At 42.7% G+C, this 26,877-nt stretch overlaps 2 protein-coding genes across 11 annotated transcripts in view; one reads left to right on the top strand and one right to left on the bottom strand.

Moving 5' to 3' along the window:
• VEZT (vezatin, adherens junctions transmembrane protein) overlaps positions 1-21,485 on the bottom strand; it is a 66,598-nt gene extending 45,113 nt beyond the window's left edge. For both annotated transcript variants that reach the window (XM_068400552.1, XM_068400554.1), the window contains exon 1: positions 21,391-21,485. In XM_068400552.1, the coding sequence (XP_068256653.1) occupies positions 21,391-21,426 (36 nt within the window). In that variant the 5' untranslated portion in view covers positions 21,427-21,485. The remainder of the gene's footprint in view (positions 1-21,390) is intronic.
• Positions 21,486-21,760: 275 nt separating this feature from the next.
• FGD6 (FYVE, RhoGEF and PH domain containing 6) overlaps positions 21,761-26,877 on the top strand; it is a 77,324-nt gene continuing 72,207 nt past the window's right edge. For all 9 annotated transcript variants that reach the window (XR_011048196.1, XR_011048198.1, XR_011048197.1 and 6 more), the window contains exon 1: positions 21,761-21,863. Coding sequence is in view for 3 of the 9 variants with exons in the window: in XM_068400863.1 (XP_068256964.1) it covers positions 21,851-21,863 (13 nt within the window). In the remaining 6 variants the exon portion in view is untranslated. The remainder of the gene's footprint in view (positions 21,864-26,877) is intronic.

Here is a 26,877-nt window from a genome sequence, read left to right as displayed (position 1 = left end):
TGTCCACTCATTACCTGAAACTCAAACATTCGCAGCAATTCACAGGTACAGGCAATTGCCCTCAGCCACAACGAACATGATTGTGAAAAACACTAGGATAGATCAATGACTCATTTCCTTGTGGGAATTTTTCCAGTGTGACACCCTTCCTCCATGGTTGAGCACTTTTTCAAATGCATCTAATTAAACAATGTGCTGTTCTGGACTGGCTGGAAAGAAGGTACGTTTCTCTGCCGCTTTACCAGAATCACTTAGTTAAAGTGGAAAAGAAAACATAATAGACTAGAATACTTCTTTTATGTAAGACACTGTTAAATTCACTTAATAACTTTAGGACAAAACTCGGAATATGAATGGATATGCATAACCTTGTCTTCTTAAAATGGTTTTGATACAGAGCCAGACTGCGCACTGCCAGCACACCTGAACAACCTGAACACCCCCACACGAGAGGCTTTAGGGTAGCGTGGAGATTTCAGTCAGAACCAGCCAGAATTTTCCCCGTTTAGACGAAGACACATAGACAAAGCAGTGGGTGAACAGAGAATGTTTTATTCAAAATCATAGTTTTGATGCTCACTCCAGGCAGGCCTCCAAGGAATCATATCTAGGCTCTTGGCAGACCTGTCCACCATCTTAATCATCATCTTGATCACACTTGTCACAAGCAAGGACAGCCATCATTTGACACATGCCTATTCTTGTACTTTATTGGTACTCACCTACATGCAGACAGCTGGCAAAATAACCCGAATATACCAAGGAGTTTTTCCACTAGTATCTCAGGGCGCAACTTGTTCATCCACGATGAGGTAATTTTCTAAAAGTTGATCAAGAAAACTGGTCTAATGCTGTTTAGATTGGTTCGATTTCCTCACAAAAATGGATGAAGGAAGGCAGAGAGAGAGACAGAGATTCTGTCCACTGAAGACAGAATTAGCTAAAATCCTGAATGCTGCATTTAGTAACTGAAATACTGCATAGATGTAAGAATGTCCAATTCTTCCCTCTTACTGAGTATTTGGCAACATCAAAACCTTCCATCTAACAGTAATTAGTACATTTTCTACTCTACAGAAATAGTAAAAAACACACCATCTCTCCAAATGTTAACAAAACTTTAGCCCCTAGCTAGGATGAATAATTTTATTTGTTCTTGTAATCGAGGTGGAATGCAGGTGTCTTACTAGGTTTTATGTAAAATCCCTCTGATTAACTTTTCAAAGGCTTTTACAGGGTCTCATTATGTGTAGATTTGCAATTTTTTATCACTGCTCGGAACCAGAAATCAGTTTTCTGATTATTGAGTGCGCAAATGAAAATTGATTAAAATTTAACTTGAATGTTTATCACATATTCCTTCGACTAGATAAGGGTTCTTCTCTTTCAGTTTCTCAGAAAGTAGTCAGGCTACCACAATCCTCTTCTAACACGTTTCTCTCACTCCACATGTTTTCTCTTTCCCATTCTTTTCTAAACTATTATTAGTGGAATTTAAGTGCATATTGGAAAACCTCATTTTTTATTAACCTAAATGACCAAGAACTATGGTGTGACTAAAATCCCCTATGCTATAAGTAAAACCACTGTTGTTCCCCTTTCTGAAATCATTAGTAGCATGTAAGATGTCGGTAAAGAAAGCATTGAATAAGAATTGGGTTGAGGCCCTTGTGAAATTAGATTATTAAGAACCTTAATGAACCGATCATAAAATTCTTCCATTAAGAGTGAGGTCTCCTGTGTAGCACACTCAGCTTTGCATTTTGCTCAGAAAATTTGAAGATGACATCCCCCTTCTATTAGAAATATCACTGATGGCATACATACATCAGCCTATGCTAAGACAAAAACACACACTATTTGTTTATTTATTATATTTCATGTCCTAGATAGTGCCCAACTTTAAATGATACTGACAAGCCGGTCACTTGTAAAACTGTGTGGTCTGTATAAGTCACTGAGGATGTCTCCAAGAGTCTATAGCAAATTTCTACCATGACCTATGTAAGTAATGGCTAAAAAATCCAGTAAAGGAATTTTTAAAAGTTGAAGGACAGATTTTACGCATGTGAACATTCAGACAGAAGTTCCAATATTATAAAAGAATCAGAAAATTATTAATTATGCAACTACAGAATTGCAATATGATACCACTAAAATATCCTATTCTATATACTGCTTGTTTCAATATGAGACAGAAGTAATTATACTTAATGTTTATAAAGCATTTTTCATCTTCACAAAGCTTTAAAAACTATAGTTAAATCTCATAATGTGTCTGATGTCCCAAAATTATAGCTCTGAATTTCCAGTTTACAGCCTTACCCGAACCTCTCACTCCTAAATGCCTTCTTTCCCATAAAAAAGATCACAGATATGCACGTATTCTTGCACATGCACTTCTAACTGTGAGAAAAGTTCTTTGGTCATTCATCAGCATTGTCAGGCTCAGCTGTTTTCACCTGCAAATGCCATGATAATATTAAAAAAAAAATCTATTTCTTGCTTGGAGAAAATAGGAGGGATCTGCCTTTTTCCTCCTAATTTTCTTTGCCCAGAATTCGTGGATTCCTTTTTTCAACAGTCCAACATTTAAAAAAAAAAAAAAAAAAAAGAGGAACTGATTTTACATTTCTGCATATATTATAGATAGTACATATCAGAAAGGACATATCAGAAAGTTTATCCTTGCAAGCAGTAATAGGTTGCAATTTAAAAAAAATGTAATTTAGACTTGAGAGAAAGCTTTTAGGTTAAAATGTGAGGTAAAGGGACAGCAAGGTTGTTTCAGTGAATGGCATGAAAAGGAAATTTAAAATATAAAATCTCATCTTCCTATTAATACAGCATCATATTATTCTAGAGGAATCTATTTCCATATATTTTTGAATCTTTACTTTCAACCACTCTCAACTAGGATAATAACCAGTACAGTTAGTATTACTCATGTTTGACAGTCAGGTTCATTTATTTATTTCCAGTTGTCTCTGGTAGAATGACATGGTAATGAATCATTTACAAAGTAGAGAAGAAAAAAAATTTTAATAATTCAACTTATTGTTATGTTACCATCATACTACCAGTTACTGATGGGAAATATTATCTAAAGTAAGTGAGGATACCAAGACAGGGTTTTTCAGCAATATGTTGTATTTATTTCTGAAGTTTTTTCTCAGTTTCTTCTTCTAAATCAGTTTCCGAGACCACCTAGATATAAGAGACAGGCATTACATTTACAGCGAGGGCATTTTTTTGTTATGCTACTTGTCCAAAATGTGTGCTGGAAATGGAATACAGTTCCAGGACAGACAGAAGACAAAATGACATTATTCTTTGGTGTACTTCATACAGGTTATACATGGAAAATCTTGTTGATAAGTGAAGCAAGGCAGTCAGAAACAGCCAGTGTACTGAGTAGGAATATACTTTTTGAAAATTTTAAGAATTAGGTTTTTCTGAGGACTCAGCAGAGACTGACAACAAAAAAACCTTATCTTTCTATGACTTTTCTAATTCACTACAGTCAGTCATCCAGCGAAGCCATTCAATTGTAACTAGTTATTTATAGTATAGGTTTATACAAGCTCCTGTTTCCAGAATCAGGAAAGAAAATACCTCCTCTTCATTTATAACTCCCTGAGCATATTTATTTTAGATCCCTGCTACTAAAAATTACTTCACTCACATACATACATTTAATTACAACTCTCCTTTTTTCACTGTTGAAAGTCGTTGAGTCTCATTGTAAACCCAAGATATATTAGGCAGGATTAAAGAACAGTCCACTAAATTAGTTTAGTTCTTTAATCCTTTCCCAATGCTTATTTTAATGTCACTTGCCATACAGCACTGACTTGGTTAGAAAAAAAACATCACCTAAACTGAAGACTAAACATTGTGTTTGCAACTCTAAGCCTACAGAAAAAATACAAAAAAATCAAAACCAAGCCAAACATTAGAAGTTAATCAAACATATACAACGTTGCCTACTGCTATGATAGAAAGGTTGTTATAGTAGAGAATTCCTTAGCTTTGGAAAAGAGCTTACTTTTGATAGATATCTACTCAAATACTTACATCTATTGCAGCCTTGCAAGCACAGATACTTCACTTTAATATGTAAGGCATTTTGTGCGTATTCTGAGAAAGACTTTCGCAATCACAAATCACATTAAGACACTGTTAGCTTTCATAATCTGGTTACAATAGCAGCTGAAAATCAAAGCCACACCCAAATTATTTTTGCTGATGCATCATGAAGTAAATGACTCAGGATTTCTCCATTAAAGACAGGGGCTTCCCACACCCAATGTCCTTTACTGTGATAAATATTACTACCTAGTAAACCCCTGCTCTAGTTTCCAACCACAGCTAATGGAGCAGACTAACCTTAGACGTAATATTTAATACCATTGCACAAAATAAGAGGTTTAAAGATCTCTTCCTAAAATACGGATGTTTTTCCAAAGCTGAGATTTCCAATATGATAAAAACACTGTGGGAGTTTAAACCACCTCCAAAATTACTACAAGTTATGAATTAAAAAAAAGATTATACATTTCTACCACAGTGACAGCAAAAGCTAAAATATGCTGAACAGGCGGCTAAACTCAGAAGAAAAACTATTGAAATCTTTCCCCCTCTCTCAAAACACAGATTTGAAGAAGCTGAGCTAACACTCACAGACAGCGCGATCTTTGTCTCCTGGAAGAGGGTATTCCATTTTTCTCTTCGGTACTGCTCCCATGCACCTGATAGAATCTCACTCGCCTCCCCCTTTCTTTCCACTTGTCCCTCCAGGATTACCCGAGTTGAGAAGAAGAAGCAGCCGTCAATGTAATTGCACCTGTGCCCCCGCACAGTAGCATCTTCCTGATGGCATCAGCAGATGTAGTTTGAAACTTCCCAGGACCGTGTGATTGCTCCTGACTAATGTGGCTTTCTGACTGGGGGGAGGGAGACGAGGATGACAGATTGCTAAAGGCTTTTAAAAAGATACTGCTTGAAAGAATTATTGCACATCGATCTTACATGCAGCCATTAATAAGACTTTCCAAGCAACAGTATTTAAAAGCCTTGGTCATATTCTCCTGGCTGTGCAGCACCTCCTCCTGTGCTCTGACTGACAAAGAGCCAGGCGCTGACAGGGCTAATATTAGGCAATGACTTCAAGGCAGCAAAAGAGTCATTTAAATTTCCTGTTCTGCTTTCAGGGCCACAGGAGCGAAGATCTTGGTTTCTCTAGCACTACTGTACCAACTGATTTAGAAGCAGGCTCCGAGAACTACTCTGAAGCTGTTAATCTATTACTGTTCCCAGATATTTTCTGATGCATAATATATATCTAAATTTTGCACGCACCCACGTGCCCTGAAGAGTTAGGAAGTTTTAAAGCCTGTGTATAGTTCTGTATCACTGGATCTGCATTTTCAGCAGGTTGTTGCACATTACTGCTATCGTGGAAAAGTCTTAGAAAGAAATATTACATACTAGACAAAGCCCTGAAACTCACTGAGAGCTCTGGATTATTTATCCATTCAAAAGCGGACCTGTGAATACAGGTGAAAAGCTGAGCAGGACCTTTCTGACAAGGACATAGATGAAAAATACCTGAAAAACTGAAAGTAAAAGTGGTAAATGTTACCTTTTCTGGAGGACGGGGTAACAGGCCAGCCAGACTCTGTACCTGGAGCTTTGGGTGGGAAGACACTGATCATGCAGGTCAATGGACTAGGCAAAAGAAGTGTGACCAGCAGGTTGAGGGAGGTGATTCTCCCCCTCTACTCCGCTCTCGTGAGACCCCACCTGGAGTACTGCATCCAGCTCTGGGGCCCTCAGTACATGAAAGACATGGACCTGTTGGAGCGAGTCCAGAGGGCCACTGAGATGATCAGAGGGCTGGAGCACCTCTCCTATGAAGAAAGGCTGAGAGTTGGGGCTCTTCAGCCTGGAGAAGAGAAGGCTCTGGGGAGACCTTATAGCAGCCTTCCAGTACCTGAAGGGGGCCTACAGGAAAGCGGGAGAGGGACTTTTTATAAGGGCATGTAGTGATAGGATGAGGGGGAACGGTTTTAAACTGAAAGAGGGTAGATTTAGATTGGATATAAGGAAGAAATTCTTTACAATGAGGGTGGTGAGACACTGGAACAGGTTGCCCAGAGAAGCTGTGGATGTCCCCTCCCTGGCAGTGTTCAAGGCCAGGTTGGATGGGGCTTTGAGCAACCTGGTCTAGTGGAAAGGTGTCTCTGCCCATGGCAGGGGGTTGGAACTAGATGGACTTTTAAGGTCCCTTCCAACCCAAACTATTCTATGATTCTGTGATTCTAGGATTCTATGACACAGGAAAACCGGTTTGTTTTACACCAGTTCCTAACAACTCACAGATTTTACCCTTCACTTACGTTCAAAACTAAATTAATGAACTTAGTGCATCTGACTGGTAAACTAGTGGAGTATCTCTGAGACATTTTGGAAATCTCTTTAAAACACCATCTCCAAAGAAGTAACTTGTTTATCTGTTATAAATCATGTTAATTCTGACTCCTAATGACAATACACTGTAAGCAAAAATCTTTACTGAAGTGAAAAGTATCCAAGAAACAAAAGAGACAGTCACATTATAAGGATGAAAATAAAAGTACAGTGAGTCATTTTTTTTATTCAACTGTCTCAAGGAAGTTGATTCATGACTTGAAGTTGTGAGAGCAGTACTGTGGGGTTCCCACGGGACAACGGTCAAGTACTGAACGAGCTATGTCCAGGCATGTCCAGGGGGTGGTGATGGGGTGGTGATGAACTAGCCAATCGTAATACAGAACAAGGGCCTTGGCTATGAGACCAACAAGCTATGGGGGAAGTTGAGGACCTTGGCTATGAGAAAAATAAGATATAGGGAAGTTGAAAAATAAGAAAGAATACTGCACCTGCAAGATATAACTTTTTAGCATAAGCCAATCAGAACTAATATAGAGGCGTGTGAACAAAGCATACTAACCAATCATAATAGAAATGACATGTACACAGAGTGTGTACAAAAATAGAATAGTATAAATGTACCCTCAGATATGCGAATAAACGAGATCTGCTTAACGATCATATTGGTCTGCATGCATTTACTCCATGCCCTCTCAACAAGTGGCGCCCGAACAGGGACTTTCCCCCGGACCAGGGGCCTTCGGCCGGAGACTGCGGAGAAGCAGCGGACAACGGCACGAAAGGGAAGGGTGAGAGGAAGCCAGCTGTAGAGTGCTGTCCCGGCACTGGATTTTCGCACCGGCAGGAACGGATGCGGTAAGCCTGAGTTTTGCTAGCAAAGGAAAACCTGGGTAGGGCTTCCCAGGCAGTTGGGGGAGGAATGGGGTCTACCCTGACCAAGACAGAAGTGGCAGTGGTGAAACTCCTCCAACATATACTCTCTGAGAGAGGAATTAAATATGACGAAGCTGCGTTAAAGCAGTTACTGCTTTGGGCAAAAGACAAAGGACATTTTACAACCTTTAATGATGTCATTGAAGTGCCTTTATGGGAGAAGATTGGTGACTCTCTCTGGAATGCGGTGTCAAGTGGTGATAAGGAAGCCTTTAAACTGTCTGCTACATGGAGGCTGGTTAGTGAAGCATTAAAAGGAATAAAAGCAGAGAGAGAAGTCACACATTCAGCTTTTATGGCTTTAGGACCGCAGACGTCTACTACCCCCTCACTGTTTGCGGGACCAACACCTCCCACGGCCCCAGTGGCTGTACCGGTGGCAGCTCCTTTATCGCCGTCGGTACGGACGGCTCCGAAAAAAGCCGAGGAGCAGGGAGCGAGAAAAATAGATACAGATCCATCAGGACCGGTAGTGCGCCCTAAAACACGAGCTCGATTTGGACTAATTGATTCAGACGCTGAACAGGAGACTTGGCAGAAACCCCCTCCGAAACCCCCTCCCTCTCATTGATCTCTCTACGGATGAGGCTGAGCAGGAGAACAAGAAGGAGGGTAAACCTGCTTCATATCCACCTTTACCGGATTCGCCGTTTCCTGAGTCTGTTGAACAAAGTTTACATTCCGGCGCTAAACGACCACCGTTAAAGTCTCCATTTACAGAGTCAGCAGTACCAGAGTCACAAGGACTTAAAGGACCATTACCATCACGAAATGGACATGAACTTGACATGACAGAGCTTGGTAGACGACTGGAAGAATTAAAGACGGAATTGCAGCAGCATCGTTCAGCCAGCGCCTCGGGACACGTGACTATGTCTCCCCAAAACCTCCCTCTGAGTTCGGGACAAGTATTAGGGCCACCTCAACCTCCTTTGCAAATCCCTACTCCACCTTTAGATCAGGGCGGGGGGGGAGGTTTGCGTCCATCTGGTAATGTGGGAGGTGAGGGAGAGGGTCAGCGTCCGCCCGCGTATACAGGGGAAGGGGGGGGGAGGTGAGGGAGGAGTGAAATGGAAAGGGGTCATTCGAGATGCGTTATTAGAAGGAGTTATAATTCCACAAGCATATCCGGTGATTGTGGGTGCGGGTCCTGAGGGAAGAAATATTTGGCAACTGTTAGATTGGAAAATTGTAAAAGAAGCATTACCACTATACTTAGCGAAAGACAACACAGGTGAGGACTGCAGAAAAGTTGTTGCAGGGATGGCAAATGCCACCTTAACTGAACTAATGGATGCTTGCGGGAAAGTAGGAACCACTACATTTCAGATGGAGCATTTAGCAAAAATTTTTGCGGCGGCAGTTAAGGTAGTTCATTGTTGTTATACATGCGAACAGGAAGGTCACTTTAAGAAAAACTGCCTTAAGAAGTCGAAGCTGAGTGGGAGAGATAACTCTGTTTTGATGTGTCATCGCTGTGGGAAGCTGGGGCATTTTGTGAAGCTGTGCAGGTGTAAGTATAATGCTCAAGGTCAGCTGATAACAACCAGCTGCAGAGAGCAGGGAAACTGGAGAAACTGTGTGCTGACACAAATGAATCTTCACAACCAGTTCCAGGCCTAAGCAGTTAACTCGCAGCCCGAACCGCAGGGAGCGCAAGACTGGTGTTTCCACGTGGGGTTAACCTATGCGGCTGCCAAGCCTTGGACCTGTGGCAAACAGGGATAATGCTAATGCTGATTGTCAAAAGATCATTGAAGCTTTACCTGGAAAAACAGATTTGAATGCTATGGTAAAGGCATGTGCAAAAGTGGGTACTGTAGAACATAAGGCTCAAGTTATGGCTGTGGCCGTACTTGGGGCTTACGTGGTCACGATTGCAGTCTCTATTCCAATTGTTAGCAGGGGACACAACTTTAACAGCGCAGAGATACAGCAACTGATTACAGAAATAGAAAGCAGGCTACATTCCAAATTTGTACATCGTATTGATTTGAATTAGGAAATACAAATTATCACTTTGTTTGATAGACAAATTCCGTATACAATAATTGGTCAATGGAATTCAGAATGATCAGATTCATTACAGGAGCTATTGGCACAGATTATTCATCAAAGGACGGATGCGATGTCGGGAGCTTGTGGCCAGAGATCCTGCATCACTAACTGTTCCTATTGCAGCTCAATATTTTGAGTGCTGTATGGCTAATAGCTTTGCTTTGCAAACAGCCATGGAGAATTTCTCGGGACAGGTTGTTTACCACTTGCCCTCCCATCCTGTTATAAAATTGAGTGTGGAACTTCCAATTGCCATGGGAGTGTGGTGCGCAGACACTCCTGTGGATGGAATTACCATTTTTATGGATGGATCTGGGAACACAGGCAAGGCGGGCCTTGTCTGGTATTCTGATGGCAAGTGGGAATCTATGGTAGTACAACAAAAGGGTTCACCTCAGGTGGTAGAATTACGAGCTGTATTGAAAATATTTCAGAATTTTCCTGTTCCCTTTAATTTGATTACTGATTCAGCATATGTAGCTGGCATTATAAAACAATTGGATAGATCTGTTATAGAGCATATATGTAATCAGTGTGTTTTTGAATTGCTGCAAGCTCTGTGGCAAGAAATTCAAATCCAAACTGCATTGTTTTATGTTTTACATGTAAGAAATCATACTAATTTGCCTGGGTTTATTGCAGAAGGCAATGCTCGAGTGGACTCTTTGGTTTTTCATCCTAAAACAACAATTTGTACCAGAGTGGAAGCAATAGCACAATTGCTTATCAAAATACATAAAAGGATTACAGACATTACCGGACTAGACTCAGATGCTATCTATTTACCTATCAGAAAGGAATATCTACAGTGGTTAACAAATCAGTCAACTCTTTTTCAAATGGCCTTACAGGACTTTACTGGACAATTGGTAACACATTTGCCAAGAGATAAAAATCTACAGTTTATTTGAAAACAGGATTGGGAAGAAAAACCTATCAGATCAGAGATACCTGTGACTGGACTAACTGTTTTTACTGATGCAGGAAAGCGATCACACTCAGCAGTTATTACCTGGCAAGAGGATGGACAATGGAAACATTGCAAATTCTCAGGACAAACTGAGGACTCATTGCAGACACTTGAACTTTTTGCAATATACCAGGTCTTTATAAAATGGAAGGACTTACCTGTAAATATTGTAACAGACTCTCTTTATGCAGCAGGCATTGTAAATCGAATTGAGAGAGCTTTTATACGACCAGTGAAGAATATACGACTTTACACCATTTTGCTACAGTTGCATCAGGCAATAAACCTCAGAGAGGTACCTTATTTTGTTACTCACATTTGTAGTCATCAATTTGATCAAGGTTTGAGCATTGGCAATAATAAAGCAGACACACTTGTGTCCTATACGCAAATATCACCGAATTTATTTGAACAAGCTCGCCTATCCCATCAATTCTTTCATCAATCAGCGAAAATGTTAGCAAAACAATTTCAGCTCACCATGGCACAAGCACGTGAATTAGTTAGTGCTTGTCCTAATTGTCAGAAAATTGGCATGGGAATTGGGATAGGGATAAATCCTCGAGGGTTGTGTGCGTTGCAACTGTGGCAAATGGATGTTACTCACATTGCAGAATTTGGAAGGCTCAAATATGTTCATGTATCTGTTGATATGTTTTCACATGTAATATGGGCAACAGCACAAACTGGGGAAACAGGTCGTCATGTCAAACGACATTTACTTGCTTGCTTTGCAAGTCTTGGGGTTCCACAACAACTTAAGACTGATAATGGACCAGCATATTGTTCACAGATTTTTCGTCAATTTTGTCAACTATGGGGTATTACACATGTCACTGGGATTCCTCATTCGCCTACGGGTCAGGCGATTGTGGAACGTGCTCATAGTACATTGAAACAGCTTCTGCAAAAACAAAAAGGGGGAGAGGTGACTGAACCTTCTGAGAGACTGGCAAAAGCTGTTTATGTACTTAACCATTTAACTTTAGCAGGAGATAAGGAGTGACCCCCAATTGTAATACATTGGGAGGCAGTTCGACAGGGAGCAAGCTATGTGAAAAACAAAGTGTGGTATAGGGAACCAGGTACTAACGAATGGTTGGGACCAGGGGAACTATTACTAATGGGTCGAGGTTGTGCTTCTGTCTCTGCAGGCACAGGAGTACGTGGGTTGTGTTAAGACAATCACTGAGAAGAGTATATGGAAGTAGTGAGATAATAAATCTAACTACTTCCAAAGTGGGAAATTGATACTGGATGGTTTAGCAATGATTTAGCAAGAGTAGGCCTCAGAGTAGGCTCTAAAAGGCCTGCTCTGTGTTACCTTTACACGGAATCAGCTTTCCTGTCAGTAATTTTCCTTTCAGCTAGAATAACAGAGAATAACAGAGAATAACAGTATGTTCTGAAGCAAACTGCATGTTTTGTAGATAGAGTTTACTTATGGGAATGTTTATAATAGGCATTATCCTACTTGTGTTACCCTGTTTGTTTGCATGTTTGCAGAAAACTGTGCAACAAATGGTCAATACAGCCTTTTTGGCACAACAACAGAGAGCAGGATTTATGGGTAACCAAGGCTGGGATTCTCTGACCAGGCTTTGCGAGACACAGGGAACCGGGTTTGAGTAAGAAACAAAGACAAAAAGGACGAGACAGGACATAGCTCGTTCAAAAACAAAAAGGGGGATTTGTGGGGTTCCCACGGGACAACGGTCAAGTACTGAACGAGCTATGTCCAGGCATGTCCAGGGGGTGGTAATGGGGTGGTGATGAACTAGCCAATCGTAATACAGAACAAGGGCCTTGGCTATGAGACCAACAAGCTATGGGGGAAGTTGAGGACCTTGGCTATGAGAAAAATAAGATATAGGGAAGTTGAAAAATAAGAAAGAATGCTGCACCTGCAAGATATAACTTTTTAGCATAAGCCAATCAGAACTAATATAGAGGCGTGTGAACAAAGCATACTAACCAATCATAATAGAAATGACATGTACACAGAGTGTGTACAAAAATAGAATAGTATAAATGTACCCTCAGATATGCGAATAAACGAGATCTGCTTAACGATCATATTGGTCTGCATGCATTTACTCCGTGCCCTCTCAACACAGTACTGCAGTATTAACCCTCCTGTTAATATGACTCCAGAGTAAGTAATACAGAGGAGGATTAAATTATTTTTGGACCAACAGATGTCAAAATTTACTATGGATCACCAGATATTTTTGTCTTCAAATTTTCTATTAAAAATAATAAAGGCAATATGGGTTCACACATCATATGGCCCATATAATACTTTTCTCCATCCATTCAGATACATTAGTGTTATCCAAAAATGCCCCATGAGTTTACTTGGCCTCCCCAACAACCAGGCTGTTCTTTACAGAGTTTTAAGTTTGCAGTTTCTTGTATTTTCCCTGTGGTATCACCTGCCTCCCAGCCATGTGATGAAAAGGAGCAGAGCCTGCCCTCCTGTTCCTCTTAGGAGACTGCTGAGAAGCAAAATACCCGAAATAGTCCATCCATCACTAGTCCAGGTGCCTCTACAGTACACTGCAATCTGCAGCAGAGATATCTCCCCAGGCTGCATTTACATGGTCAATTTAATCTGCCATTACCAGTGGGTGCAGATGAAAGCTGCAGTACCATTTTAGAACACTAATGGTAATATTTATACAGCCAAATGAGATGGAACAAGGAATTCATCTGATTGTAAAAAAAAGTAAAATCCACCTTTTTCTTCTTTCTTAGCCAGGTTAATTTATAGTCTAATCAGTCTCCTGAGCCAGCTTACAGCATCACCCACAAATCCAGCTGCCAACGTAACGGAGAGGATGGGAATAAGCTGGAAAATAGGAGTGAAGTCTGAACACTTCTGGCAACAGCCCACACTTCAGGTAGACAGAGCAGAGTCTCAGAGCCAGCTCACCAGAACGACAAGTGAACTGTGGTTTTGACAGAACTGTGTATCTAAAAGTGGCTTTATTTCATGCATATGTATAAACTAAGAGTACTGCATCTTTAGTCCACCCAATATCTGGTGAGAAAAATCCTGTTGAGGGAGCATTACTGACACTACCATTGAAGTTGTGTGAATGTTCTTTTTCAGCTTCTTCTTTTTCCTAATTTAAAACGTTTGAGACATTATTTTTTAGAATACAACATCTATAAGCCCGACGCTTGACAAAAATCATATTACTTTGCAAGTCCTAAAGCTTTCAGGTTTTTGAATGACTGTGACTTAAAATTTTCATCACAACAAAAAGTTCCTGAGGTTAGGTTTCCTGGGGTTTTCATTTGGTTTTGTTTCATTTTTTAAACAAAATAATAGTAGAAGAGCTCAGTTTGTGTGGAGAAAGCATTTGTGAAAACAAACGTCACTGAGTGTTTTGAAAAAAGCAACATTTGGTTTAAAAGGGTTCAGATGAGGATTTGAACATCTCAATTTAGTGACGCACCAGTATTCCAAGCAAAGAAATAGCGTATTTTAGACATGTTTTACTATTGTAGGCATGCAGAGAACACATCAGCTAAAGGCTGTTCTGAATATAGTTGTATTATGCTGGGAAATGGTGGTGCCTCTTGCTGGAATCTCTCTTAAATCTTACAGAAATCTATATATCAGAACATTATATGTAGGAATCCTCCATGCCCCTCAGCACCAAGCAGCATCTTGGTTTGTTCCCTAAATAAGCAGTTAGAGTTGTCTTTCTGAACCTGTGAACACATTATGATGTTGCTCAGTATTTCCCAAGCATTTTTGTCCCATGTCCCTCCTAAATGAACTCCACCATTCCTACCTCCTCCCCACACAGGCCAGACCAAGCGCAATGCAGTTGCCAGCTCTGCTGAGCCCCAGTGCTTCCTTTCTCTCTCAGGATGGCATGCTGCTTGAAAAGCACTTCACTGTTTTCAGGACTTGTTTTTCACATTAGCTTCTTCCACTACAGCAAGAATAGTGTGGCCAGCAGGACTAGGGAAGTGATTGTCCCCCTGTACTCAGCACTGGTGAGGCCACACCTCGAACACTGTGTTCAGTTTTGGGCCCCTCACTACAAGAAAGACAGTGAGGTGCTGGAGCGAGTCCAAAGACGGGCAATGAAGCTGGTGAAGGATCTAGAGCACAAGTCTTATGAGGAGTGGCTGAGAGAACTGGGGTGGTTTAGTCTGGAGAAAAGGAGGCTGAGGGGAGACCTTATCGCTCTCTACAACTACCTGAAAGGAGGTTGTAGTGAGGTGGATGTCGGTCTCCTCTCACAGGTAACAAATAATAGGACGAGAGGAAACAGCCTCAAGTTGTGCTGGGGGAGGTTTAGATTGGATATCAGGAAAAATTTCTTCACTGAAAGGGTTGTCAGGCATTGGAACAGGCTGCCCAGGGAAGTGGTGGAGTCACCATCCCTGGAGGTATTTAAAAGATGTGTAGATGTGGTGCTTAGGGACATGGTCTAGTGGTGGACTTGGCAGTGCTAGATTAATGGTTGGACTTGATGATCTTAAAGGTCCTTTCCAATCAAAACGATTCTATTGATTCTATGATTCTAAGAAGACAAAGAACGCAGACCATGCCTCTCCAAACTCTGGAAAGGGTAATTCCATTTCTGTGCATATTTTCCCCCAGTGATGGGAAGATGACTGCTTGAGCAAGGGCTGTCTGGGAAATGAGAGCACCTGTTACACGTTCAAAATCTTTATTCTGAGTTTGTGGGTTCCAATTCTAGGTTCAGTAGAGCGGTGTTCAATATTTTACATAGATATAAACTTTTGAATTTGGACATGAGATTTCTGACTTTTGAATTTGGACATGAGATTTTTGACTCTCTTTGTGTTCACCCCCAGATTGTTTTCTTTTTAAATACAGATTAGTATGGATTCTGAATTTGGTGCAGATAGGTGAGCCAAAGAAAGTCTCATTTTTTTAATTTGGTATTATTGTCCCATCTGCACAAAAAAAAAAAATAGAAGTTGGGAAAGATCACATATACAATTTATATTTTTCAGTCTGGGATTTCTAACAGGACAAACAATAAGTCCCAAATTTAAAAGTCTGGAGTCATACTAATGATCAGATCCTCTTGATCTAGAATAAAAGATTAGATTCAACAGTGACACTACCATCATGACACTCAGCCAGCCTTTAGCAGGGCTATTCTTTAATATGCCATTAGTACTGAAATAGCTAGTGAATAGCAACATTAAGTAAATAATATAGACAGAACTGGTTGTAGGAATGGCACAAGACTCATGAGTTAATTAAAACTATGTCTCAAGTGAGGAAAGCTTTCTTTCCTAATTAAAATTTTTAAAAATTGAAAGAGATGTTTATGGCAATGAAATTAATTCAGTACTATATTTTACACAATTCTACATGCAAAGCTTTATATTTCAAACATTGTGTATGAAAAAGCCCTTAAAAAACTAAGGTGGTGGCAGTTTGACATTGTGGGTGTCAAAATCTCTTTTTTTTTTGGTGCAATTTGGTGAAAAACCTTGCATGCATTAACTTTCTTCTGCAAACACAGAATGGAAACACAAATGGAAAACAACGAAAGTCAGCTCCCATCCTTCCACCAGAACCATATAGCTGACAGAGTCAGGAACTTTCTGGGATTAGGTTCCAAGAACAGTCTGTGTGAACCTGAAGGAAGGAACATCTCACACATGAGGAAAGGCTGAGAGCTGGGACTGTTCAGCCTGGAGAAGAGAAGGCTCAGGGGGATCTCCTTAATGTATGTAAATACCCGAAGGGAGGGTGCGAAGAGGACAGAGCCAGGCTCTTTTGAGTGGTGCCCAGTGACAGGACCAGAGGCAATGGGCACAAACTGAAACACAGGAGGTTCCCTCTGAACATTAGGAAACAGCTTTCCACTGTGAGGGTGACTAAGCGCTGGCACAGGTTGCCCAGAGTGGTTGTGGAGTCTCCCACCTTGGAGATATTCAAAAGCCATCTGGACATGGTCCTGGGCAACTGGCTCTAGGTGGCCCTGCTTGAGCAGGGAGGTTGGACCAGATATCTCCAGAGGTCCCTTTCAACCTCAACCATTCTGTGATCCCGTGAGCATAGCTTTAATATTTATCCAAATGTAAAAAACAAACCTGCACAAGCTCGTTAAAATATAGGACAAATGACTTGGCTGGAAGCAGAAACTGGGAGCTGAAAATGCACTTGAAGAACAGTGTTTGGATCACCTTCATCCCAGTGTTCTGAAAGAATTGGCACACTAGATCAGAGATCCAGCAGAAAGGATTTTTAATAAATCTATAAACTCAAAAGTAGAAAAAAGCAAACGTAGTGCCTATATTCACAAGGAGAAAAAAGCAATCAGGAATATGTCAGGCCTATGAATCTGATCAAAAGCCATCATGCTACTGAGAATAATTATTCTTTCTTGTAAAATTCAAAGACAGAGAAGAAAACAGATGATTGTCAAAGAAGGTATCACATGGGTATACCAGAGGTAGATTGTGCCAAACTCACTTCATATCTTTCTTTGACAAGACAGCTAATTTTTCTAGATAAAGGAAATGCAGGAAATTTATATGGACTTTTTATACTGTGCCATATGGGGTATGGACGTTTGATACTGTGCTGTATCAGTTAGGATGAAAAAGATGAGAAAGGAACCAACTATGTAGATGGCAGAGATAACAGTGGGTTATGCTGAACAGAAAGCTTTCAGATCAGAAGGAGGTTACTAATGGGAGTTCCTAAAGAATAAGTCTTTGGTCTAAGCTTTTGAATTTTCCCTGATCAACCTTATACCCAAAAAGCATGCTAATGAAACTTCCCAATAACACCAAGTAACATCATATATGCAGAAAAGGATTGAAACATCATACAAAAAGAACTGGATGACCTTGCGTGGGTACTCATAATGGCATACAGTTTAACAGTAGACAACAGCAAGTCCTTACACAGAGGGACTAATAAAAACACTCTCCAATAATGTGGAAGCTGTTGATAAAAATAAGGACAGACCTGAGTGGTTACCCTATCACATCACAACTGAGTCAAACAGTATGAAGACTTGAAAAAGTTGTTTGTAGGCCTAGGATGCAAGGAACAAAGTATTGCCAGCAGAAGCAAGTGAAAACGGTTGTACAAGACCCCAGTAAGAACGCATAGTATCATGCTGCAAGCTCAGGTAAAGATGAACTCAAACAGAAACAGATGTAAAACCCGCCCTGTCCTGGTTTCACTGGGATTTGGTTTCAGTTTGTGGCCAGCCATGGTGATCAAGGCTCTCAGCAGTTATATCTGGGGCAGCTGACCCAGGCTGGCCCACAGGTGTATTCTGTATCATTGACATCAAGCTCACTATAAAAGAGAGGGCTTGGTAGGAAGAGGGGGGGCTTTTCCTGCTCTCCTTGCCTTTCTTCCCTTCTCATTGTTGTGATTCCTGGAGCAACTTGCCAGTGATTTGTGGATGAGTATATTTTTGTCTGTTTTGTGTTGTTGTTTATATTGATTTTCATTTCATTAAATCTGGTTAACTTCATCTCTCGAGACTCCCTCTCTTTTTCCCAATTCCCTTCCTCATTTGGGGAAGGGACATTGGGTGAGAGAAAAATGGCTATTGTTTAGCCCCGGGTGCAGGCTAAACGAAGACACTCACAAAATCAAACACACAAAGAAACAAACCAAAAATGAAGAAAAAGAAAATCTGTTTTGTGGAAGGAAGCTAAAATATACTGGATTATTCAGTTTAGCAAAATCCTTAGCCAGGATAAGATTGCTTTCTATGAATACATTAGGAGAGGTAAATTCTAGAGAAATATAAGAACTATATAGGTTAACAGACAATATTAGCAGAAGTGCAAGTAAGTATGAAGTGGCCATGAATAAATTTCAAGTCAGAAATTAGATGGCAGTTATTAGCTATCAAAGCAATGAACTTCTGACACAGTCCTCCCACTGGAATAGTGATGCAGAAATTTAGCCAGTTTGAACACGGAGCTTCCTTAATTTATACATTAAAAAAAGAAAAAGAAAATAAGGAGGAGATGTCATTATTCAAACAACAAAAAAAAACCTAGCACAACTCCAGTCTCATATCAAAATACACAAAACACTGCAATTTTCCACAGGACTCTGGGGTATGCTGTAACTGCAGCGCACACTACACAGTAACTGCACCATTCTGTCTTCTAGCCCATTTTGTAAAAAAACTCATCTCAAGTAACAACATCAAATTGCTTATGTGATGATCTCCCTTAATAAAGACACATTAATAAAGAATGTCATTCATTGTTCCCCCATTTTTTAGTACAATCTGCTCTACACTGGAACAACTTTTAATTTGGCATGCTGCTGCCAGACAGGCCCAGGCCAAGCATTATCAGGGGCACCTCTATGTTTCCTGGGTTCTATCCCCTTCCCCTAATATTTGTAGCATTTTAATTACAAGAGCAACTGGTTGTAACTGAAGTGCTGAAGAACTGAAGTGCTGAGGACTATGCAGTCGATGAACGAAGATTGCTGGCTGCTGTAGGAACTCATTTATAAACTGGATAGAGTATGGCAGCACTTACTGCACAGAGTAAAATGCCCATTATTCATTATTGGTCAATCACAATGATGTGCAATGGCTCTTGAACTGGATGGAAAACACTGCTTTCCCAGGGCAGTGATGCCATGTTTGTGCTTCCCTTCCTTCAGAGACATATTAAAAGATACTTTGATAGTGAGAAAAATGATTGGTCCTTGGAAGCTCATAAATATCTATCAGCAGGCCATCATCTGTTTGATGCTGCAAAATTTGCAACGCAAACAGTTGTCACTGATGTATTCAGGGCCTGTTGGACAGAGCTGTGACCCGAAAAATGTGCAGAAAATAACACTGGGCATAACTGTGATGTGGAACAAGTGAAGCACACCCCATTTGCTTCTCTTCCCTCTCCTACCCATTCTGGTGGGCATGAAAAACATGAAGGACCACTTTTTTCCTCATGATGCATTTGGTAGCACATCACTACCACTTATAATATTGGGTCATACCTTGTTCTTGAGAGCTCCAAAAGCACAGAGGAAACAGCTGCTTACAGTAACCGAGGTCTAAATGCTGAAGGCCTCCTTGCAACAGTGACTGCTGAAGAACAACATGGGAAGTGATCTACTGAGGTACAGAAAAAATGTAGCTGCTTCCCAGAAACCACAGATAATTAAGGGGGAGAGTTTGGGGCCCAAGAAAGATTCCTGTCTCTAGCTCATCTGTGTGGATGATGTGCATAATTCTTTGTGAGGCCTTCATTTTACAATAGCAGGAACACTCCTGAGCACATCTGAAGATAATTTTGTGGGTATTGCAAGGTACCTGTTATTATCAGCAGGTATCTCACCCAGCTCTGCACCCCAACCAATCAACAAACCAAAAAACCCTGATTTTTTCTTACTGTTGCTTATCTGATGTTAGAGTTGTACCCTAACAGAGGAAAGATATGTTACTATGTCACTCTGTATACCTGTACGTGTGTGTATACTCACACACACACTTGATACAGTAGTGTATCAAAAAGCCTTTACTAGTGATGGAAATCCATTCCCCAAACCCAAAGAAAATAGCGATGTGCAGGGAGATCTTTTACTCCCTATGCAGCAGAACTTTTTCAATCAAAACTGTAACTGCTGCATGAACTGAAGAACTGTGGAACTGTAAAACAAATATCACTTTTACTGAAGAAGCAAATGCGGAGGGCAGGCATTATACCTGTGAAATAAATTCTCACCATGGATTTATGTCGTTAAAGGAAGTGATTTAACATAGCAGCAATATAAATAACAGATTTTATTGTTAGGATTCAAAGTTGGTTGTGGACAAACAAAAAACTTCGTGGTACAGACCAAAGCCACGTAGTACTTACTTATACAGCTGAGAAAAAAGCATTCCTCATATAAGGAGCTTTTTGCAACCTGGTAAAAAACAGAAGCCTTACTACTATTACAATAATATTGTATTTCTCTATACAGACTTTTTCTGTACACCTGCAAAAACAGGTGTACCCTCCATGAAGATGCAATTACACCCACCCGCTGCAAACCAGTCCCATTTTGTCACTGAACTGCAACAGCAGCTATATTTAACCATTGTTTTAAATAAGGCCGACATGATATTGGAGCCCTGTTATCTAATGAGATATGCAATACAATTGTAAAGGTTTTATGCAAATCCTGTAACTAATACAAACACTAGGTTTTTCAGGTAGCTTCAGTACTTACTACACAGACGGGTGTGTGCTGAAATGTACCTTTTACGCGATTGAACTGCTTTAGAAGCAAGATTTATTAGCTACACAGCGGATTTACCATCTTCGCCCCCGATCTCACCGTGCAGCGCTCAGCGCAGAGCGGTGTGAAGCCTCGCACACGCACTCGTTACGAGGATGTGCCGCCGGCACCCGCCGCGCCGGGCCCCCGGCCGGCCGCTCACCCCTCTCCTCAGCCCATAACGGTTCCCAAAGGCCGGCGCAGGCGGCTCTGAGGGAGCACCCGCCGACACGGGCCTCCCGCTCCGCCGCGCTTCCTTCTCACCGAGATCGCAACCGGGCCGGCAGCCCGAAACGCGGGGACGGGCAGCCGCCCCCCCGTGCAGCCCGGGCGGGCCGCCGCACAAAGGATCCCCCCTTCCCCCGGCTGAGCCTTCCCCGGCCCAGCTCCCTCTCCCGCCAGCGGTCCCGCCCTCGGCCTGCGCGGAGGGGCGCGGCGCGGCTCCGGTCCCCAGGCTGCTCCGGAGCGCGGGACACCCCACGCCGTCCCGCCGAGCACCGCCCCGACCTGCCGGCCCCGCCGGCTCCCGCCCTTCCCTGCTCCCCCGCCCGCCGCAGGCTGCCCGCGGCGGGCGCTGCCCCCGGCCGGGGCCCGCGCCCGCCTCACGCCTAACGGTCACCTCGGGCCACCCTGCGCACGCCGCCCCCGGGGGCCGCGGCGCAACGCCCCGGCGAGGGGCGGAGAGACACGGGCCCAACCCGCCCCGGGTCGCCCCAGCGCCCACCTCAAACACCACTTCTTCGTCAAACTCCGGTGTCATCCTTGTCCGCCATGCCACCCCCTGCGGGCACTCTGGGAAACGGAGTCCGCCGCGCCGCCGGCGGCTCCTCCCCGCCCGGCCCGGCCCTGCCTCACGGCGGGGGGAACTACAGCCCCCAGAAGGCACAGCGAGAGCCCGCTTCCGGGCGCCCTGTGGGAGGTGCTGATTGGTGGGCGGGTCGGGGGCGGGGCCAGGCTGGGGGCGGGTCGGGGCGCGGGCCCGGCAGGGGGCGCCGCTGGGCGGCGGCGGGCGCTGCCGGCGCTCACTCTACGGCCAGCCGCGGGGCGTTATGCGGCGGCGGGCGGGGGGTGCTGCTGCGGCTGGGTGGCGGAGCGGGGGAACAATGGGCTCCTTCTCCTCGGCCCTCAGAGGGGCCGTGGCGTAAGGGACGAGGGGGAGGACGGCGCGGCGCGTGGGGAGCACCATGAGCTCCGCCGGTGAGTGCCCGGGGAAAGTTTGGGGGGAGCGGCGGTTCCCTTCCGCCCGCCCGCCCGGCTGGCAGCAGGCGGGGAGCCCGCACGCCCCCGCGGTCAGAGAGTCTCGCCTCACCCCGTGCCGGCCGGCGGGGCCCGGCGCCGCGGGGAGGGGGGATGAGGGAGGGGCGCCGCGGCCGCCCCGGGGTGCCGCCGCACTCCTTGTCCCGGCAGCGCCTGGCGGCTGCGGTCGGCTCTCCCCCACCGCCGCGGCGGGACCGGGCGCTGCGTCCACCCCTTGTCTCGAGGGAAACGCGGGGCGGCGGGGCTGGGCGCGCCTGCCGTGGGGAGCGAGCGGGGGCGGGGGGGCCACAGCCTCGCACCCCGCTGCCGCCCCGGGGGACAGCCCTTCCCCGGGGTCCGCTACGGGCTTCGTGCCCGGCGGCGGAGCGGGTGCCTGCGCGGGGGGCTGCGCTGGCGGCGGGGGAAGTTGCCAGGAGCCTCCGCCGAGGGCTGGGTGTCCTGGCAGGGAAGCCGGTACCGGGGTTTGGGGTTATCGCTCCGTCTGACTTGGCGGAGCTGCCGAAGCTTGTCAGCGGCAAAGCTGCGGCTTCGCTTCGAGGATGTACCTGCCGTGACCGAGCGGGCACAAGCTGGAGCCCTCACGCAGAGGCAGGGACGCTGGAAAGCGCTCGCTTCTGGCCTTTCCAGCCTCTGGTTTGAACTGACCTACTTCAGTGCTTCCCTTTACCTTTCCTCCCCCTTTCTTTACCGCTGCCAACTTTATGGCTAAAAGAGCTGCAAGGCAAATTTTTGGTTTAAAACAAGAGCTCCCCGTGTTTAAGGGCGGTGCTCGTATTTTTTTGTTTGTTTGGCTGCACGGTGGTGTGCTGGTAGGACTTTTGTTCACCCGCCTGTTAGATGAGTGGATTCCTTTCTTAGTCTGCCTGAAGACGAGAATAGGAGTCATTTCTGCACGTGAAAGATGTCATGTGTAGGTTATGATGTATTGGGTGGAACCACAACTAGTTACAGTGTAAACCTGAAGCAGCAAAGTGCTTCCTGTAAGGATTAGGCTGGGGGGTGTTCTAAAGAAAAAGCAACACACGGACGTTCAGCAAAAACATCATCCTAATTCTTAGTGTTTTCCTCTCAAATATGTCAAACTGTTATCAAGTCCAGCATTAATGAAGTTATCTGGGCTCTCTTAGTTAATCAGAATTTACTGGAAAATAAAAAGCTATTTAAAGCATCTTTCTGCTTCATTTAATATATTGCCATTTTTGATATACATGACAGAACTGATTTTGCTTAGATCTCGAAAAACATGTTATAAAGCAGGATATCATCTCTACTTAACAGCTACGTTGTATGTTCATGTTGCTTAGTAGTGCCGCTGGTGCAATTCACCCCTGCTCTTTTCAGAGTTAAACAGCTGTGCAAATAAAATATATGTGTTAGGGGGTGCTCAAGAGCTTAGAGCTGGGTTGTTAAAATAAAATTTGATATGGTACTAAGTTGCAGAAAGTTGGGTAGATTTTTCAGCACTAAACAGTGATTTTGGGACTTCTAGAGCTGAGGTTGTGTGACTGAGTCTCCCTGTTTTAGTTTATGTCGTGATGGTGTTTGTGGGGAAGGTGAAGAGGAAGGGGTTCTGGTGAGCCAAGTCACGTAGAAGGCAAAAGAGAAAGGGATGCTGAGGAATATTGGTAAGAAGAAAGTGGGGCAGTTTCACGGAAAATGTGAATTTTAGCGAGGGATTTGAAGCAGAAGGCGTGGAGAGAGTCCTGATGGGCAGGGAGAGGGAAACAGAGGGGTATGTGAAGGCCGTTGAAGAGGGGATGAAGAGTATTTTGTGTGTAATGGATTATGTGAGGATGAAAAGTATATATGGGGAACAGGTGAAACGGGATCAGATTCACGGTCCTGCTGACAGTGTCATGACAGCTTTTGACATTTCAGTTAAGGAGCTCACAGGCAGGGTAGGAGTAGACTGAGGACTGCCAGAAGACGGTTCTGAAGGTTAAACATCCATCTCTCTTTATTGCTGCAGAACTTAGCTCCTGAAATATATAGGCATATTTTCTAAAGCTGTTGCTCAAGTAAAAACTTACGAACTCTTATATTTTAATTTCAGTCACGTGATCTATAGGATCTATTTCCTACATTGAAATTATTTAGATTGTGAATTCGGTTATTACTCTGGTTTGTGCTTTGTGACAACTGATTGCTATTACAGCGTTTCAGTAAAAATGTTATTATCATGTGTGAAGGCTTCAGATGGAACTTGAAATGCCTAGAAATCCTTCTGCTCTTCCTTCAGTTTAACTTGAAGGGCTTGAGTGTCTCTCTCTTGTGTCTTCTTTTAATATACCTTTAGAAGAAAGCACCCTGGTACAGCATCATTGGTATTGATTTAGTATTTTTAAGTAGGATTTGCAGATATGAGTGAGTTTAGCTTGATATGCAGGTCTGTCCGTAAGAGACACCGTGCTACTTGAGGGCACCATGGTATGGAGAGAAATACAGAACACAGCTTCTGTCGATGGACAGAAGTTGCGAAAGGTCCAACACTGATAACCCAGCCTTAACTCCGCTCCAGCTTGCCTTCTGCCTTCCGAAGTAATGCAGCGCATACTCAGTTTGTTGCTATATATCTTTTCTAGTTCCTCTACAAAATCGTTTCAGTTACATCTCAGTCCAGAGCTAGATGTAATTCAGTGATAGGTGTTCTGCCATATGTTGCTTACATATGTAAAAATGTATATGTAAATGTGAACTTGCTAGAACTAAGGAACTATCGCACTTATTTGAAATACTTTTAAATAATTTTAAGATTATCTTATTGTAGTGATCAACCTGTATGTTGGTTTCAACCTTCATTTATAGCTATTCTCCTCTCATTGCTTTCTTATGTACTGCATATTCTTTATATACGAAGCTGATGAATGTGCATTTACTCATTTTTTGCCTGGAACTATTGTGCTGTCTTCAAGTAAGCGTTTTGACTTTAAAAGGGAAAAACAAAAGCTCAGAGTTATGAGTTTGACGTTTATTATTTCTTGCTGAAGAAACAGTCCTTATATGTGAATCTATACAGCTTATTTAATGTGGGCAGTATGTATAGCTCAGATCTGAAATCTGATTTGACAACAGCAATGAGAAATATGTAGTGTATTGTAATGTCAAAAATGTAATTCAAAGGGGAAAGAAAGCATATCAGGAACAGAATAAGCAAAATCAACATGACTTTTCCAATCAAACTTCGTTGCTTTCAAGAATTGAAAAAATGAGGCCTACAGGGTTTAATGTCCCTTTAACCCTCTAGTATGTCAAGCCTCGTTAGAGTTACTCAGCTCTGTCTCCACATGCAATCTTAAGAGGTTGTTTATTCACCTCTTGTCCTTAGTCTAAAGTTATTCCAAATTTTCCTGTTTTATCTCAACAAGTCATTGAACAACCTGAGATTTTGAAATTAATGTTTTCCTTTTGCAGTTTATTTAGGATGTTTTCTAAAACTGTAGTGGCTTTCCCTTGTATCTTAAAAACTACATGTGTTATCTTCCGGGATGTCATGACTCATTCCTTTTTTTTGTTTTCTTTTGAGCATTCTGGCACCTGAGAAAATCAGAGCCTCTGCATAATGAGAAAATAAATACACATTCACAGGAAATAAATTAATGATCTCAATACTTTTTTGAGGTGTTTACCTAATGAAACTTTCTTTCTGTAACTGAAAGCAAAGTAATTGAACTGAAAAGCCTTGTTGTGAGTCATTAAAATATAAGTTGCTGGAGAATGGGAGTTTTAAAATACTTGATCTGTCTCTGTGCAATGTATTAACTGCCATTGCAGTAATATCTGAATGTATCCCAACCATATAGCAATAATTATCTCTCTCCCTACATGCTTTTTAAAAGCTGGATTGGCTTTCTTGGTTTGTGTCTGTGAGTGGTAGTGTTTTATGCCAAAAGTAGTCCCAGGAACAGTAAACGGGTTGTTGGGGCAAGCTCATTGATCCCATGGTAGATACCTTCTGGGCACCATATTATTTTCATATGTAGCCTACAGATGTGATTTCCTAACTCTGAGAATACAGTATGCATATGTAAACAAGGTGCCACGAGAAAGCCAATATGTACATTTACAGCAGGCCAGCTGCAAAGCGGTAACTGTTTCAAGCCCTTTCCTTTTCCTAGTATGTGTGAAATAGATATGTGAAGTAGTATTTGAAACGGAATTCACCTCGTAGGTGAAAAGGAATAAACTGCCTTGTATATTGTGCAGTAAAATAAGAATACACATATGGCCAGCTTCTACAGAGTAGCTGATATGTTAAATTCATACCTTGGCTTACCCTGTAGTAACTTGATTGTATACCCATACCTTAAATTTAGGTCCAGCTGCTGTCAAAATCTTATGTCACACTGATTAATTGTTTTACTGTCTTCCTACTGTTTTGTGGTTCAAAACGGCTATTGCTTTAGGGTGGGTTGCAGGATCCTGCCATGGGGATACCTCTTGGGTGGCTAGAGACAGTCCCATAGGGGACCCTGAATACCGGGAGAGAGACCTCTCTTCATGTGGAGCATTGCAAGGAAAGGATTACCAAGTTATGTTTGCATGACAGCATCCAGAACCATTTGTCCCTGTTTCTTGGACAGATGCAGGTGAACATAACTTGTTCTTTTGCTGTTCTCAAGTGTAGAAGTTATTAACATAATCTCAAAAGCATGGGCATAAAGATAACCTGGGAAAATGTTCCTTTAGCAATAGTAGGGTTTATTGCGGAAGGGGTAGTGCTATTTGATTTTTTTGCCTCAGTTCAACTTCGTGTATCTTCTTTTCTCCCTATTCCTGTGCTGGGCAGGCAAGATAATGAGGTAAAAATTTGAGAAGATTTAAAGCTGTGTAATAATAGTGCTTAAGACTGCACTGTTACTGGCTTTCCTGCTCATTCATGATATTGCATAGGAGAAGACACACGAGCATTTTTAAGTGAGGCCCTCAGTTGCCAAATCCTATCGTCTGAAGAACA

Source organism: Nyctibius grandis, chromosome 5 (genome assembly GCF_013368605.1).
Source record: "Nyctibius grandis isolate bNycGra1 chromosome 5, bNycGra1.pri, whole genome shotgun sequence".
In the NCBI taxonomy this organism is placed as follows: Eukaryota; Metazoa; Chordata; class Aves; order Nyctibiiformes; family Nyctibiidae; genus Nyctibius; species Nyctibius grandis.
The sequence above is the reverse complement of the archived record's forward strand: the minus strand, read 5'-3'. Positions and strand labels throughout refer to the sequence as shown.